The 16,730-nt window shown below is 41.2% G+C and overlaps 1 protein-coding gene across 2 annotated transcripts; it reads right to left on the reverse strand.

The window, feature by feature from the left end:
• Positions 1–576: 576 nt before the first annotated feature.
• Positions 577–15,889, reverse strand: PPID (peptidylprolyl isomerase D). 2 transcript variants are annotated; one of them, XM_055698558.1, is made up of 10 exons: positions 15,705–15,889; positions 13,771–13,911; positions 13,223–13,329; positions 9,141–9,329; positions 8,262–8,384; positions 6,560–6,666; positions 3,876–4,017; positions 1,481–1,567; positions 1,354–1,396; positions 577–811 (listed from the first exon to the last, which is right to left on the reverse strand). In XM_055698558.1, the coding sequence occupies exons 1-10, from the start codon at positions 15,787–15,789 to the stop codon at positions 720–722; spliced, it is 1,116 nt and encodes a 371-aa protein (XP_055554533.1). In that variant the 5' UTR covers positions 15,790–15,889; the 3' UTR covers positions 577–719. The 2 variants fall into 2 exon arrangements, with proteins under 2 accessions (XP_055554533.1, XP_055554590.1); XM_055698615.1 differs by having other exon boundaries at positions 577–808; positions 15,705–15,885.
• Positions 15,890–16,730: the final 841 nt, after the last annotated feature.

The following is a 16,730-nucleotide window of genomic DNA, read 5'->3' on the forward strand; positions in this document are numbered from 1 at the left end:
TGGGCAGAATAAAGTTCTTCTCAGGACTGACAGAGGAACTTTGGATCTTGGAATTATTGCTGAAGTTCAGTGATAACAGAAGCCATATCCAGAATCTTGGGTATGGTAGAAGAATTTAGTATGTGCCCTTAAAAAAAAGTCTGTCTATATGTGTGATTTATACTATATGTAATCCTACCCTGCAGTAGGAAAAATACATCAGTCTAGAAAATTGTTACTGCTTTTAAGTGTTACACATTTTACATCAAATTTACAGGTGGGTTGTTGGGTTTTTTTGCTGATGATAACAGAGCCCATCTGCAATACACCCTGTAAAACACTTTAAAAAAAAAAAAAAAAAGTGTTATACTTGCACCTTCAATGTATGTCTATCAGCATTTTTATTCCTTAGAAGAGATGAGGCCTGCTCTAATAAAAACTCTTAGCAGAAACTGCCTAAATTGTCTTGGTGTGAAACCAAGCTGCTTAGGAGGCACTATTAAGCTGCAAAGCCACCACTGATTAACACATCTAGAAGCACACCTGAGTCACAAAATGAAAGCTACTACAACTTAAAAAACAAACAACCCACAACACTTCACCTTTGAACAGTTTGTCTTTATTATTGGACTTCTGAGTTGTAAACACTGAAAACTGCAGTACAGGGCCAATGAAAGAAGCAGCTCTGTTAATCTTTTTGCATGAGTTAGTGCAAAGATTTAAAAGCTTAGAAAAAAAATTCAAGCAAACATTTTAGCATAAGCTGCCTTCTCTTTCTCCTTTTGGGCTTTTATCTTCTGCTTGATTTTGAGCGTTTCCGTCTGGATAGCTGCTTAAAAAGAAAATCCATGATAGTTACAGTAATCCTTCTAATATGTCAAGACCAGGTCACACTGTTGCAACTTACCCGTGTTATTTCATTTACTAGAACTGCATTTAATCTTGTGTTAGGTCAGATGCTAGCAGCAAAACAACCTTGTCCCTTACTTTGTTTCACCTGGTAAGGTAACAGAGTAGAGGGTGTAGCAAGCATAGTATTGGTCCCAGCACCGAATTTATGAGCTAAAAATCTTACCCAATTAGACCAGTAAATTAAGAAAGTTAGTAAGACCCCTGTGAGACAGGGAGGTGGTACGGGAGGTGTGCTGTTGACCTACATACGCAGGTTTCTCGGTGCAACAGAAGCATCACTGCTTTATAAAAACATGTTTTCTACCTCAGTGGGCTATGTGCTTAATACATTGGTGTTTAAGCTCTTAGAAGCCAGCATTTTAGGCATCAGACGGGTACGATTTCCTACTCAATACTGTCCTGGTTACTTTGTTACATTCTTTAAAAAAGTAAAGAATTTCTAAAGAAACAGCTTTATTTTACCTTTGTCTTCAGGAGCTATTTCATGAGCCTTTTTAAGATCAACCTTGAATAAAAGAGAAATACAAATTCATGTTCTAATGAAATGCTTTGATTATAAAAAAAAATAATCAAATATTGCGATCATTACCAATGCCTGATCGAGATCTTTTATTCCCTGCCATCCTTGAGCCCGTCTGTAGAGAGCTTTTGTATTTGCTGGATCTATTTTGAGAGCCTGTAAATTTAATAAAATTGTCACATTAATGTTCCATATACTTCACAGCCTCCCATCTCCACAAATGGCACAGTTCACACAAGCAGACAATCTCTCCAGTTGGTTTGAGGGTAAGCTGTCAACACATTAACTGTGTAAAAAGGAACGCTGTAATGTAGCACACTGAAGAGCTAGCTAATCGGTTTTAACACTACTGCACCAGAAGTGGTCTTTTCTGAAGGAGAAGCATGCATGAGCGTAAAATGGAACCTAGAGTAGAATATACACACACCATATAGCTGTCAAGGCAGAGGTGTAGAGTTGTTTCTGCAGTTCAAATTATTCTAACCTTGAGTCTCACAGTACAAGTCTATAGTGCAGCTGCTTCCTTCACACCAAAAAACACTCAAATAGTGTCTTAAATAAAACACACAAATTTCCTGTAAATCTTTTTCCACTGCAGGCTAGAAAGACACACACAAGCAATCCATCTCATGCTTCAGGAACCTCGCAGAGTTGCAGTCATTACACCTTTTTTGAGCTAAATGGTTTTGCTAACTTGTACATATTCCAGCTCTAATATGACAGTATCAAAACAGCAACCACTGGCTGGGCAAAGAGATTGTTCCACTACGTGGTTACTTACTGTTTTCTTCAAAGTGCCTCAAGTAAAGTAGCTAGCTGGCTGTTTTGTTTTCTTGCCTGTGAAGATTGTGTTCTTTTTTCTTATTGCAGGTCGTTCTATAGTGTCTTTTTTAATTATTATTTTAAAGAATATAGTTTCTCAGTGAGCAGAGAAAATCTCTTTGCACGAATGTTTGGATTTGTTAATTGCGTTTATTAACTTTAAATCATTAATTAAGAATTATAGACATTGGACTATACAATCACAGTTTTTAAAAGCACTTCACTATTGGCTGCTACTATAAAGAAAGTCTTACTCTATGTGCTGCTCCTGATCTGCCTGTGTAAAGCCTAGAGCCTCTTCTGTGTTGAGAATCAGAAAATCTGGTGTCTGTGTTGTGTACACGTAGGCAGCATTCCTTGGGTTTAGCTTGACCGTTGTGCTTACAGCTGTTTTAAAGCAAGGTTTGTTTGAACAGGTTCAGCTGTTTGCAGTTCCTTATTTACACCAACTAATGCATGTACTGCAGATTGTTAATTTAAATTGATTTTGGCTTTAGGAAATCGTAAAAGTGAAAGTATATAGTTTCTCATTAACAGTTACCTTGAACTCTACTTGTTAATCTTAGGAAACTGGTGTTCTGATTAAAACACTGATACACTGTGTAACGCTTGTTATGGACATAGGCTAAATTACAGGTATGGTGTAGCCTTTATCTATTTTTATGTATTTATATAATTCTGTAATCGTAAAAAAGAGGAAGTAGGGGGTTTTTTTCCCCACAGTGGTATTATGATTAATAATGTTTATCTGTAATACTTTAATGCTGTTTCAATTTGTACCATTTTCTAGATGACTGATACCACATTACACAGTTTTTTTCTTTCCTCATTTCCCATTTGTCTATTCTGAATATAGGTTTATTAAAGTCTTCCACGTGGTAACACCATCAGCAGGCTAGAAAGCAAGCCAGTTCTCTAAAGACCCCTCACGCCCAGGTTAGCTGAGACTCCTGCTTCCAGTCTGAAGCCCTAGGAGATGCTGCTCAGGATCCTCTGCTAACAGATAAGAGCATTCTTTACTCTGTTTCCTTCAAAATGTCAAGAGTCTTACTGATTTATTTAAAGTTTTCTCAAATGTACTAACTTCTGTCAGTATGTCTATGTCACTGTTCACACTTTTTTTTCTTTAATTCTACTATTTTTCAGTGTTTCCTTATTTAGCATGTTTCTCTCTCTGTTTCTGTTCACTGGTTTCATTTCACTGCTATGCCTACCTGAAAAGGCTTTAGTTAGAAAAGTCACTTCAATGAATAAAATATAAGACCATCAAATCTAAAAGCAAGAAGTGTTTTGCTCATACTAGTCTTCCAGAGAAAAGTATTACTTTCACTGAAGATAGTTAAGTCTTTGTAAAACAAAAATTAGCTCTGCAAACCAAACTGACAATGGCAGTGTGCATTTTTTCTGGCAGTAGGCAAGTGACAGCCTTCTTTTGTTTGTTTCTAATCAGGCATTTCAATTTCAAAATCTTTTTAAAAAGCCACATATTGGAAAGTTAGTAATAACTTCACAATCAGCCTTCTACTTTGTTTACTTTCAGACCATAAGCCTGTCAAAAGACTCTTCAAAAAAGCTTTGTAGTTCCAGTCTCCATCTTCTATATAGGCTAATTGTTAATCAAAACACTAAATATTTCATTTACCTCTGAACAACTTTCAATAGCTCCTTGCCAATCCAACAGTTTTAGTTTACAAGCGCCAATGTTTAAAACACAGGTCAAAGCAACAGTCTTTAACTTTGGTTTGTCTGCCGCCTCTGCCACTGCTTCAGAAGCTTCTACATACCTGCAGGAAAACAGAGTTACAAGGAACACGGATTAGTGTCGCAAGTTCCATTTTGTTCTGCCCTTAGCTATCTTTCCATAGATGTGTGTGAACTGGCCTATCCAAACTGCTATTTTTAAAGCGGCTTCAATTCCACTATTACAAATATTTATTAAACTAAACATAGGAGACCTACCCTGAGAAAAATGAACTCACTGGTGAAATGTTTTCACCTAACTCCTAGTCCTCCACTGCACTAACAGCATTCTTTTTCTTAGACAAATGCACTATCCTAGATGGCATGAAACCATTAGACTTGATCTCAATGACTGGTTATTCTCAGGAAACATATTGCTTATCAGTGGCAAAAAGTCAACACCACCACTGCCCCTTCCACGTTCATGAGAAGCTTCATCTCTTCTTCAGTTTCCTCAGTAATATTTTAATTAGTTTAGGCATTTATGACTGAAGTCTGAAGCTAACGTGACTTTGTAAAGGAGGGTGGTATATGAGCATTAGTAACTCCACCTTCTTTCCACTGTCTTGCTTCACGACTTTCTTCCTGAATTTCAAAACTGACACTGGCTCAGGACTAAGCCACATCAGTTACTGCATCTCTGTGTCACAGGCAAACTGTATCTTGTTCTTCTTAATTTACAATGTGCTAATGCTGTCAGGTTTTTATTTCAAGTGGCAAAGGTCTGTTGTGCATATATAAAAGTTCTAACTTTTAACCGCCTACTTGAGAGAACTTCTGTGGTTTTTATTTAAAAAATAACTATGTATTTGCATACACTCACATTTTAAGCATGCCATCATTAATGCAGTCTTTGCATATCAGTGCCTATGTACGTTCAATTTTTGCATGCCCTATCTTTTGGGTGTTGCATGGTTTGTATGCAACTTTGGACCAGAGAAGTAACCAATGCTTTAAAAGTAAATTAGACCTAGTCCCAGTGATTTTTCCACTTGCTGAGCATCATGTGAAAGATGAGAACCAGAAGACAGAGAAAAGGGTAAAAAGCTCAGTAGAGTTATAATAGAAAACTGTTATGTTCAAAACAAACAGAAGACACCTAAAATATTTCTAAATCACACCAAAACATGGAAGACTGCAACCACTCTGGAAACAAAATTAGAGCTTCCAAGTCAAAGAATCAGTAAGACGACTATCAAGGCAGACAACAGGAAGTAATAAATTTTTTGGCAAGATAGTGTCAATTCTTACGTACAAAATGAATTTTTAAAATGGTTACACAGCAATAAGAGAAAAAAAAGAACAGAAGGTTATAATGGTTACTGTGGGTAAAAAGAAAAAAACATTGCCAGATGGTTTGCTAGGTGAGTTGTAAGATATGGGAGATACTCCAATAAGAGCTAAAGTACACCATCCTAGGTATAGTATTAGATTTTAAGATACAATAACAGGGCCTGTCTGCAAAAATATGACCTATAAAGAGGAGCTGGAATTATCAGATTTGTTTAGTCTAGAAGAGTTATCCTCTCCATCCACAAGGACAACTCTCCATCCACAAGGACAAGCACCAAATCGAAGCTGTCTACAAAAACTGGAAAAGCCTTCATTGGGTGTGCTTAGAAGTGAGCAAGATGCCTAACTGTAAGGGATGGCTTAATTATACCTGATATTTACCTAAGAATGGGGGAAGGAAATGGACAGAGATCCTTAAAGATCATTCCAGCCTTTTTCCTGTATGATTTCTAAAAGGTTTGCATAGAAATCCTATTAACTTTAAGGTTTGTGTTGGTCTGTGATGGGCTTTTTGAGGGTGGGGGAGACATTGCATCTTGGGTTAATAATCTGTGATTAAAGGATTCGTTTTTATGCTTCAGAAAGACATTTGTTTGAAACCCAGTGAAAAACTTCGCTGAAGCATTAAATATGCCTGAATTCTTTTTCTCTCCTTACTTGTTACTGGTAGTTAACCAGTGATCATTAAGAAGGCAGGGATAAAGGTCAGTTTTTAGTTTTTCGGAGAAGCTCCTACATGTAAAGCAAAAATCATAAAAAGAAGAAAGGAGCAGTATGAAAACAAAAGCAGAAAAGACGACCATGGTTTTGAAGGCAAGTCTGAATTATACAAGGAGCCAGGATGATGGTATGGAGCCTCACAAAAAAAAATAATGAATTAATAGGGTCACATTTGGGGGTACTCTTAACCTACCAATTTCCTAAACCTAGTGTTTTTTAGAAATTAGAGAAAAAGCATCTCCCTCTTTTCCTGTCCGTTAACTGCCCTGTATACAATTGTGCTTTTCTTCCCAGTTACGTACCAGCACAGCAAGAATATTAAAAAAGGAGCATTTAGTCACTTCTAAACAATTCTTCCTGCCTATAGCTCTTACCTAGCAATGAGTACAAGACCTACTTGAATAAGTACCTAAAAATCAACCAGATATTTTCCAGATTCACAAGGCTCTTTTTTTTAAAAAAGAGAAAAAAAAGAGCACAGCAATAGGTACTTTTTAAATGCATGTTTCATTGCTTGACACTGATATTAATCTGGGTTACAGGAACTACCTGAATGATTGATGACAGCCTTACCGTAAACTTTTACTATACTTTTTAGCTGCCACTGCCCAATTTTGCGATTTGAAGAAAGTATTTCCTATATTCTTTATGTCTTCTGCTATGGCCACAATCTTGTCAACCTAATAAAATAGATGGAAAATATAAAGTATGAATGTACTTACGAAAGAAATCATGAATTACTTAATGTTTAACAGTAGGATCCCATGTCCATCCTCTTTCAACAATTATAAAATCTCAGAATAAAAATACTCCCAATTTCAGACAAATATTAGCTTCAAACCACTCCTACAATATCCTCTACTTTATGTAACACAGTAGTCTGAAAGATGAAATTCCTAATGGGTTCTCTACAGTATAAAGGGTGAGAAAATACCAGAGACGACATAGCAGTTCAGCTCCTTCCCCTAAATGTTGCTACCCACACGGAGCTATATATAAAGGTGTTGACCGTTATTCATAGAAAAGATGACATGTTAACAATCAAAGTGTTCAACCAAGACTGCCTTATTCCTGAGAAAATTTTGTCTTCTGCTTCTCAAAATGGTATTAGTCACCTGAACTCTGCACGCTCTCAACCTGGAAGTTGTATCAACACAATTCTCCTTCTCTCAAAACACTTAAAACAGCTATGGAAGAGAAAAAGAGCAACTGCCTGTCTTTATCAAATCCATCATTTCTATTTCCAGAACGGCACACATTTCAGGTGTTAAGTTACTTTTCCAGTGGCATTAAACAGTTTATAATTACTGCTGTCTATACCACAGTTGCCTTAAGCTGTCAATAATTGTATATATTGCTATTTGTAATACTATCAGCTTACACTTCTACCCTACTAGAATTAATGATCTTGAAAAAAACTGGTCGCAGCATGAGACCAATGTCACCATGGTTTCTGCAGTTAGTTTACGTGAACAAGTTTAAAGTTAAAATATGGCACCTGCCAACTTCAGTCCTGAACCACAGCGAATGCTATCCAAAAACATTTTCATAAGTTGTAGTGCTTCTCAATAGTCACATACAAGGAGTTTCTGGTTTCTAGCTGTGTTTTTTAACTATTCTATTTCTAATTCTGTATTTGGAATCTACATGTGCAGTCCCCGCCTTTTTTCCCCCCTCTCAAAAAATCACTGTTTGATTTACAGAGTTTGTCTATTTCACAACAAAAGTAAAAACCTGCAGAAGAGCTTCGTGATGTCACCAGTCTGCTCCTTAACCCCCAACAACAGGTCTTCCCGAAAACCAAACAGCTACTGGGAATTGAGAACTACTAGCTCGGACGTACTAAAAATCTTTGGAAAAGGTTGATCCTTTATTATTTCTAGTAAGTGAGGCAGAATCTTTTTAAGAATGGATATTTAAAAAGCTTCATCGAAAAAATGCTTAGTTGTCTGCAGGAAGGAGTTCTAGTAATGGCAATTTGTCACTACAGCACAAACAAAAGTAAAAAGAAATCAACAGAAAAAAAAATAAGTGCAATAATTGTAAGTAATTGTGGTTTTAATTACTGGGGCGGGAAATCAGGTACAATTAGCACTGAAAAAAAGCGATAGCAGTCCACAGCATACTCTTTTCTAAAACTGAATGTGACTGTTTAATCAGAACCTTGATCGATTCTTAAGAAAAAGGCTTAGTGAACATCATCATAGACACCATGTAACTCAGATTACCTACAAGTCTTGCATTCTGTAAAATACCTTACAAGAAAAATACTTACATCTTTCAAATCTATATCTGAATCTTCAGGAAAATCTGGATGAGCATCTCCAGATCCATCCTGGGGAACAATGCCCCAGTCATCGCCTTCCTTTAGCTCTCCACATTCTGCAATGACACACAACTAAAAAAATAAAGCGTAAACAGCAGTATTAGTAACTAAGACAATTAAAAAAAAAAAGGCACAGCTTCTCAGTACTCTTTGAAATTCACTAAAAATGCTTTTTCATCTGTTGTTTGGGTGCATTGATTTCAAAAATGCATCACATCATTGGCCTGTCCTCATCAGAAAGCTTTTATCACAGAAAGTGTTGCGTTTGGAGGAGCAGCAGTCCAAGACCACCATACCCACACTCCAGGGAGAGGCTGGAAGAGGAACTCGCAGCAAAATGCAAGACATTGCAGTCCTACTATATTAGAGAAGACAGTTCTTTCTTAAACTGCCAAGTCTTTTAAAGTTATAGAGGTATTAATTTTTCAAATAACCACAAACTGACATGACCTATGTGCTGATTGCTTTTGCAGAAATACAATAATTTCTGACATTAGAATTCATAAGAATGACATATCACTTAGGTAGGGTTATGAATTCCACCTTTTAATTTCATCACCCATCCCACACTTCCAGCTGTGCATTTCCACCTTCACCCTGATAAAGACTTCCATCCTCACAGATACGTTGAACAATAAATTGTTTGTGCAACGGAAATTTGCAGCAAAAGAACAAAACCTCTTTACAAGGAGTAAAATGGAAATTAACACTTAGTAAAAATAACATTTACTAGCTCTAAACATTACACCAAACATTTAAAAAGAAATTAATATACATCTTATAATGGAAGAATAAACATCATCCCTAAGTGTTTTGGATTTTGTTTACCTGAACAGGATTTTCTCCTTTTACTTCAACGTTTTCTAGCATTTTAACTACACCCATTCCTTTGATCACTTGGCCAAACACCACATGTTTCCCATCCAGGTGAGAAGTAGGCACCGTTGTAATAAAGAATTGAGAGCCATTAGTACCAGGTCCTGCATTTGCCATGCTCAGCAGCCCTGGTTTATCATGCTGCATCGGAAGGGGAAAAAAATCACAGACAACACAGAAAAGATCTGTTATAAAACCATACGTAAGATTCTGTAAGGCTATTAATATGTATAGCAAGGCCAGCTAGAATAACAACTTGGTAAACCAGTTACATACAGTTGTACATACCAGGTATGTACAAACCAGTTACCATTGGCAACTAATTTTACTGGTCATGACCGAAGAGGGCCAATGCCCAGCTCTGCAGCGTCACTTGCCACCCAGCAATCTAGCAAGCAGAGCCACAGGTGTGACCTGATGCTGTGATGCTTCTTTACACACAGCCCCTGCCCAGCTGTGGAGTGTAGAGGGATCTCCTGAGGGACATGTGAAGTTCCTCACTGGATTTTTCAAGACGACTGTCCTCAAGAAACAAAGCTACACCACTTAAACCAACTTGAATCTTACACTGTCAAGATGGGTATGTCTCGTTAATTTTATATGGGCTACTGACACAAAGTATGTTGTAGAACTGTGGCATTTAGGGGACTGTTGTCTTTATTATTTAAGGGTCGGTGGCTTTTTTTTTTTTTAACTCCTTCACTTTCCTAGAGAGACAGTTTTTATTCTGTTAAAATTTTTAACCATCTAATTATTTTGGTTCATGCTACTAGGCCACAAACTAACAAAAATTTATTAAGGTATTGTTTATTTTTTTTCTCAGAAGTATTTTTTCTTTCTTCAAAATAAGAATTACCTTGCTCCGTCATACAGATTATTTCATTTTCACTTGTTACTGCAAAGATGTACTTTTTGTATGTGTTGTGAATCTCCTGCTCTTAAACTGGCGTGAACAGCCATTAAGATATTATTCTCCCTAAGCTGATCTCGTTATTAAGTGCAAGGAACTCCAATTAATTTAAGTCAGTATGTTGTACCAAGACACTGGTACTTATCTGAAGCATGCAAGCTGTGGTATTCCTAAGAAACTTGATACTGTGGTGAAAAAGGGAGAGCAACCAAAAAAAAACCACCAAACCCCAAAAAACCAGTATGACAGGCCAGAGGAGAAGGAAGCAGACATTGCTAGGAAGTAGACCTCAGAACTCCACGGGAGGTTGATAGTTTGAGACAACAGGCTGAGACAGCCGTATTTAAGCATCTGGTTTGTCCCTGTAGTTTCTACCACCTCAAAGAACCTATTGTTGTGAAAACTTTTCCCACATGGTGTTTGGATTTTCATGGTGGTATGGAAAACTCCTTGCCTGAGGTGTTCATCTGGTCATACAGCACAGTGACCCTGAATCTTTCAACCAGGATTTGGCTTAGGAACTCTGGGAAAAGGTTGTACAGCTGAGAGCCAGACCTAGCCAACAGAAAGCGACAGAAATAATCTTGGCTTTGTCTCTTCTGATCTTGAAACTCATCCTGGGAATCAGAGGTGGCAAATGACAGAAGAAGCCTGTGTTCCACAGCAAAAGAAGGCATCTAGTAAGGCATTCCTAGCAAGCCTGCAGGAATGCAGCTTCCAAAACACACATCTGACAAACTGGCGAGTAAGTTACTACTCAAAAGGGTTCCCCTGTAGGAGATTTTTGCAAATACCAGTTGAGGCTGGTCACTGTTTCACTGCCCGTGAGGCAGAGTAAGACCTGTAAATCTTATTTCCCCCCTCCCCCCCCCCCCCCCCCGCAGTTATAACTAAAGATAGACAAGCAACAGTTTGTAAACAAAGAGCCAAGTAACAATAAGCTCTGGTGTTACCTTACACCTGCAGGTTTACCTTTCATCTATAAAGATTTGGAAGGTTACAGACAGCAGTCTGGTGGCTCCAATCTTCACACTTAATGCAACCCCATTTCACTTGGGACCAAGTCCCAAAATCAGTCTCATGATGACAGTCCCTATTTATAAACAAAACTGTTGTGACTTGTGCATTTTCTTGCCATGAGTGTTTTGAAAAGCACTGCAGATAGTATTTCCCGTGATGGTTTCTGCTTGTCATTTTGTAAGCTTATAAAGCAAGTAAAAAGGTCCAGACAAAATCAGATTCTCTGGCAGATTGAAGGCTGGCAAAACCACACCATGGTAACACCACTTGCCTGAAGACACTGTAAGCTGGGTGTTCCACAACAGCACAGCCATTCGCTGAAGAAGTGACACCAAAGAAAGCCTAGTGGGATTGATCTGACATGGTAAGCAAAAAAAATGACAAAAGTCTTGCAGTTTATTGCAATTTACAGGAAACCATACGAACACCACAAGGACAAACAGGAGCTCCAGTGTCCTCAAGTATCAACAAAAACAACTCATTATTGTCTGAGAAAGTGGTCTGAGGAGTTTGCGGGACTACTAGAATAAGGGCAAAATCTAGTCAATTTCTATGTAATAAGGGCATTTTAGCTCCCACCAAAATCCCAACATACTTGGTCAACAGATGATGGGAACTGAGGTCCCAGACTCTGTACAAGATCCAAGTGAGTTCTTCAACCCATCCCTGGCACACTGACAACTTTTTGCTATAGCTCAGCCATCAGAGAAGTACAGAAATGGGGATCATTTGCATTCCATTCATAATTACCTCCAGATCTCACTTGACAGTACAACCAAAATAGCAACAATGACAGAAAGTCTCCTTCAGGGAGAGAGAGATCCTGTGAGAGGGACCGATATTTTAAGCAGCAGTGCTATGGGCACCACCACGGCAAGTGTCAGACTTCAGAGAACGTCTCTCACAACTGTAACTCGGTGATGAATGCTGCAGCTACATGTCCAGCTATTGCTCCAAACTTGTAATGGACTTTGATGCCCGATTATTGGAGGATTACCATATTTTATTTTTCTAAAAATACTGTCTGGAGGAAGCACAACTGCAGTCAGGGGTTTTTTTTGACCACAGGACAACGATGTCTGTACATTTTTTAGTCAGTGTTGTTGAGGAGTCATTATAATAATACGTGATAATACGATATGAAAACGGTTAACAAAACATGAAAAGACGAGACACAGGACACATCCTGAGGTAACTGTTCTTCAAAAATTGTACTTGTTGTATGTGTAAAGTACATGCACCTGCAGTCTTTCTGGTGTCACTACATAGATTTCAAGGACAAAGACAGTTTTTGAATTTCCTGCTCTCACAGTAGAGCTCCCTCCTCTCTTCCCACAGCTGGGCTGACAACACTGCTTGTGGGACTGCACTGTGGCTGCTAGTAATGAAAGTCAGCTCTCATACAGGAGTGGGAATAAGTAATGGGAGGGGTAGGAGTTTCTGTCACCAAAGTCAGCATCGCTTAAAATGATACCTTCAAATTCAGACCTTTGCATATTCAAAAACTTGCTTTATTCACAGCACATTTTCCCAACGTTCTGGGTGAAAAAAAGCCATTTGTGAACAGCCTTTTACTTCTCACATCATTGAAAATAACTGTAGTGGGGAAAATACTTCCTTTTAAATTTTCCTTTGGATTAATTCTGCAATCTACCATGGATTTCCCACTTCTTAAGAAAGGTATTTCTTATATCCTATCTTATGGATGTTATTAGTGTATGAAAAAAAGGCATAAAATACATTTAATGCTAACATACTGTATATCTCTCAGTTACAAAATCTGCCACTCTTAAAATAATATCCCTACTTCAATGAGAACTAAAATGCTGTTTTAAATAAATTTCTGATGGTGCAATTAAAAAGAGAACTTAAAGTATGGTTGTCTTTGTTTTTGAGGGTTGACCTCATTTTGTACGTATTCATACATGTATTTGTTCTATATTCAACAAAGACTTCAAGGACAGACTAGTTAGCAGCTTTTTTGCTGCATTCTTTCCACTGCCTAAAAATACCTTAACCTTGAGTGCTAATTCTGGACTCGAAGAAAAATAAAAATCACTGAAACGTTAAAAACTTAATACAAATAGTATTTTGAATAGAGTACCTTATAATGAAAGTTTTCATCTTCAAATTTTTCACCGTATATACTTTCTCCACCTGTGCCATTCTGGTTTGAGAAATCTCCACCCTGGATCATAAATTGCTTAATAACTGTAAAAGAAGATAATTATGAAATATAGCAGCAAGGCAGGAAAGGCACGAAGAAAAATGATTCAGAGATGAAGAGCAATGCCTGTCACCAGCACCTGTGCCTAAATAAAATGAAAACCAACCTTTTATTTATCAAGTGCTCCCTAAGTACTCCTTTTCAGTTGTAGCCATCACTGGTTACTTAATCCTTTACCTGAACTCCATTCCAACCTATTCACAACTCATAGTAAACTAGTTTTACTATTACTAACTTACTAGCAAATTTGTAATTTACTACGGTCTGCATAACAAGAACATCTAGTCATTAGGAGGATCAGGAAGTCAACTTACTTCCAGTCAAGCTATTTCTTAAACAAGTGCTCTGAAGTATTATTTAACATTAAATACCGATAATGGAGGACTTCTGTTACCAATAGGAAAATAAGATTTCATAGAACTTACTTCTGTGGAAAGGACATCCTTTATAATGGAGAGGTTTTCCAGTGGTAGGCCCTGTTCCCTTCTCTCCTGTACATAACGCACGGAAATTTTCAGCAGTTTTAGGTACAACATCAGCAAATAATTCAAAGACAATGCGTCCAACTGAAACGACAAAGAGAGAATGAGACGTATTTTTAAGTCCTGCCCTTGACTTGGTGATGTGTTGAGCACTACAAGACAAAGGAAATTAATGCTTCAGACCTGAGTATTTTTATTTAATTACTATCAGATTTACAGTTTGGGGTTGTTTCATGGCAATCACTGGCAGAGTTACATTAGGTTTTTTAGCAAGGTTAATTCATGTAACAATGAATTCCACTATCAAAAATAATGTAGGGGGAATAAAGACAGATTCTGCCAGAAACTACCAAAAACACTAAATGCATTTTCTGCCAAAAAAAATGTTTGTGGAAAATCACACACACCTATCTTAAAGCTAAAACACATAGTTTAACACATATACTTATTTTACATCAATTTTAACATGCCTATGTAACTTGTTCAATCAAAAACAGATACTGTATGGAAAAGACTGTTTTGTGGAGACTTTTATTTGAGCAAAAAGCTTAGGTCAAGCACGTACGCCAACCTTACTCCTCATACTCCTAAACCCCAGTTTTACTAAGTGACAGCAATACTTAACGTGTGTATGAATAATGGCTATTTATAGTTACAGATGCTACGAGCAAGCCTTAAATTCAAAAGCGTGCATGTTTTAACTAAAGGAAGTGAAACCTGAGTAGCTAACAGATCCGGCACTGGCTGATAAATGGATTCTGCGTCAGATTCTCATCTTTCACAGACTGGCTTCTCGGAGAGCTATTTCTCACTCCTAGCAGCCACCATCAGTTGATGCTCTTGTTTTCTCATCAGCCTCACAGTCAATTAGTTAACATAACTTCACTCTACTGGAAGGTAAATATGTTAATTCTAATTAATACAGGAATGAAAACAAATTAGAAAACTGAAAGTCAATAACGGGCAAATCATCCTACAGACTTTCTTTTATTCTTTTGAGTAGCAGGAGGAATAAATGAGCAAGAATATCTTGACAAAAGGGCAGCGCCTGTCTTCACCTGTTTTGAAGACCTGTGCTTTCAAACATCACCCCAGCTTCTATGTTGTTCTCTCCTTTTGACCATTTGCCCAGATTTCTGAACATCCTCTGGCGATGCCATGAGCACCGCCAGCACCACCGGGTTGCCCCAGCTTTTGCCGCCGCAGCCCCGACGGGCACGGGGGCTCCGGCGCGGGCACCCCCTGCTCCGGCGCGGCCAGGCGTGGCCGCGGGTTCGAAGCCCGGCGCCGCAGCCCCACGTGTGTGTCGCTGCGGCCGAGGCGGAGCGGGCCGCAGGCGCCGGGGCCGGCAGGGCGGCGGGCCAGGCTGCCACGCTCGGTGCGGCGCGGCTGTCAAGGGACCGCGCCGCAGGGGGGCACTGATGGCCGTGCAGGTACCTGCGCCCCCGCGCCACCCGCGGGGATTTCCCGCCCTGGGAGGCCGCGGCGAGCGCGGCGCCTGCGCAGCCATTTGCCCTCCTCTGCTCCTCCGGCCGGTCCGTCCCGGCGGGTGAGCTTCACCTCGGCGGGGCGCCAGCCCTGAGGGCAGGCCCGCTCCCGCCCCGCAGGAGGCTCGGCCGCGGCGGGGCCGCGCTCCTCCTCCCCGTCGCCCGCTGCGCTCGCAGCCCGCGGGGACAGCGCCCGGCGGGGCCCGGCGCCACCGGGGCCTAACGGATCCCCCCCGTCCAGCGTAAGCCGCGCAGCTGCCGCCCGCTCCCCGCCGCCCGGCCCGGCCCGGCCCGGCCCGGCCCCTCGCGTTCTGCCCTGGGGCGCCCCGGCCCCACCGCGCGGGTCTCGGCCGCGTCCCCGCCGCGGGGCCCTTCCCGCCCCCTCCCCACCTCGCTCGCCCCCGATGTCCACGTCGAAGAAGGCGCGGGGGTTGCAGGGCTGGCTGGGCCGGGCGGCAGGGGACGGGTGCGACATATCGCAGCTGCCCGCCGGCGCGGCGCTGGCTCCGCCTCGCTCGGCCGCCCGCGATTCCGGCCGCCGCGGGGTCGGGGCCACTCCCGCTCCTCCCACCGGCGGCGGCGGGCGGCGCGGAGCCGAGCGGGCCGCGGCGACCGGGCGGGGCGGGAACAGCGCGGCCGGGCTCGGCGCCTGGGCCTGGGGGCGGTGGGTGCCCCCGGCGCCTGTGGGTGCCCCGGCGCGGCCCCTTCCGCACTGCCCGGCCGCAGGCGGCGGGGCCGAGGTGCCGCCCGCGGTGGCGGCCCGGCGGAGCCCGTGTCCCGCGGGTGGCTGCGGGAGGGGCCTGGCCCAGCGGCCCGGCGCTGGCGGCCTTCATGGCTGGGGGATCCTTGCAAAAATAACGTCTTCCTTAGCGTGTGTGCACTAGAGGAGGCCTGAAAGGGTGGGTGAGGAGAGGGGGGCTTGGTTGTGCCTGGGTTTATGGGGGCAGTGCAGGCCTGGGGACCCATGGAAAACTGGGCAGAATGTCAAAAGTGACTGTTCACCACATGAGTGTTTAGAAACACCGAATAACTCCAGTCTTCCCAAGGGCTGAAAATAAAAAGCATCTCTTCCCACAGTATGAGTATCGCAATAATTGCTCCACGGCTGACAGTGTCTTTCAGCTGCTTGTGTTGGCCGTGGGATGTGAATGCTGTCAACAAACCTCATTCGGGTGCACCTCAAGGTGCAGAATTCCCAAGCAGGTGAGTGGCCACCGTGGCCGCATCCTGAGCTGACCGGCATCATGAGGGCAAGGCGCGTGTTGAGGCAAAAGCGGGTGGGGCAGCAGAGTGCTGGGCTCTGACTCCTGCACACTTGCAGACCTGGGAATGCTGCTGATCAGAATGAGCCTCTCTGTTCCTTGGGCTTCTCTAATCCACCCCAGACACCTCCACCACATTCATTCTTTGATATAT

This window comes from Falco cherrug, chromosome 1, assembly GCF_023634085.1.
Source record: "Falco cherrug isolate bFalChe1 chromosome 1, bFalChe1.pri, whole genome shotgun sequence".
Classification (NCBI taxonomy): domain Eukaryota; kingdom Metazoa; phylum Chordata; class Aves; order Falconiformes; family Falconidae; genus Falco; species Falco cherrug.

Bases quoted from the DNA above. Each gene is read 5' to 3' on its own strand.
- PPID (XM_055698558.1), bottom strand. From the start codon at position 15,789: ATGTCGCACCCGTCCCCTGCCGCCCGGCCCAGCCAGCCCTGCAACCCC. The intron at 13,912-15,704 runs GTGGGGAGGGGG...TTGTCGTTTCAG, and splicing joins GGACATCGGGGGCGAGCGAG to TTGGACGCATTGTCTTTGAA. The intron at 6,667-8,261 runs GTAAGTATTTTT...CTATTTTATTAG, and splicing joins CAGATATAGATTTGAAAGAT to GTTGACAAGATTGTGGCCAT.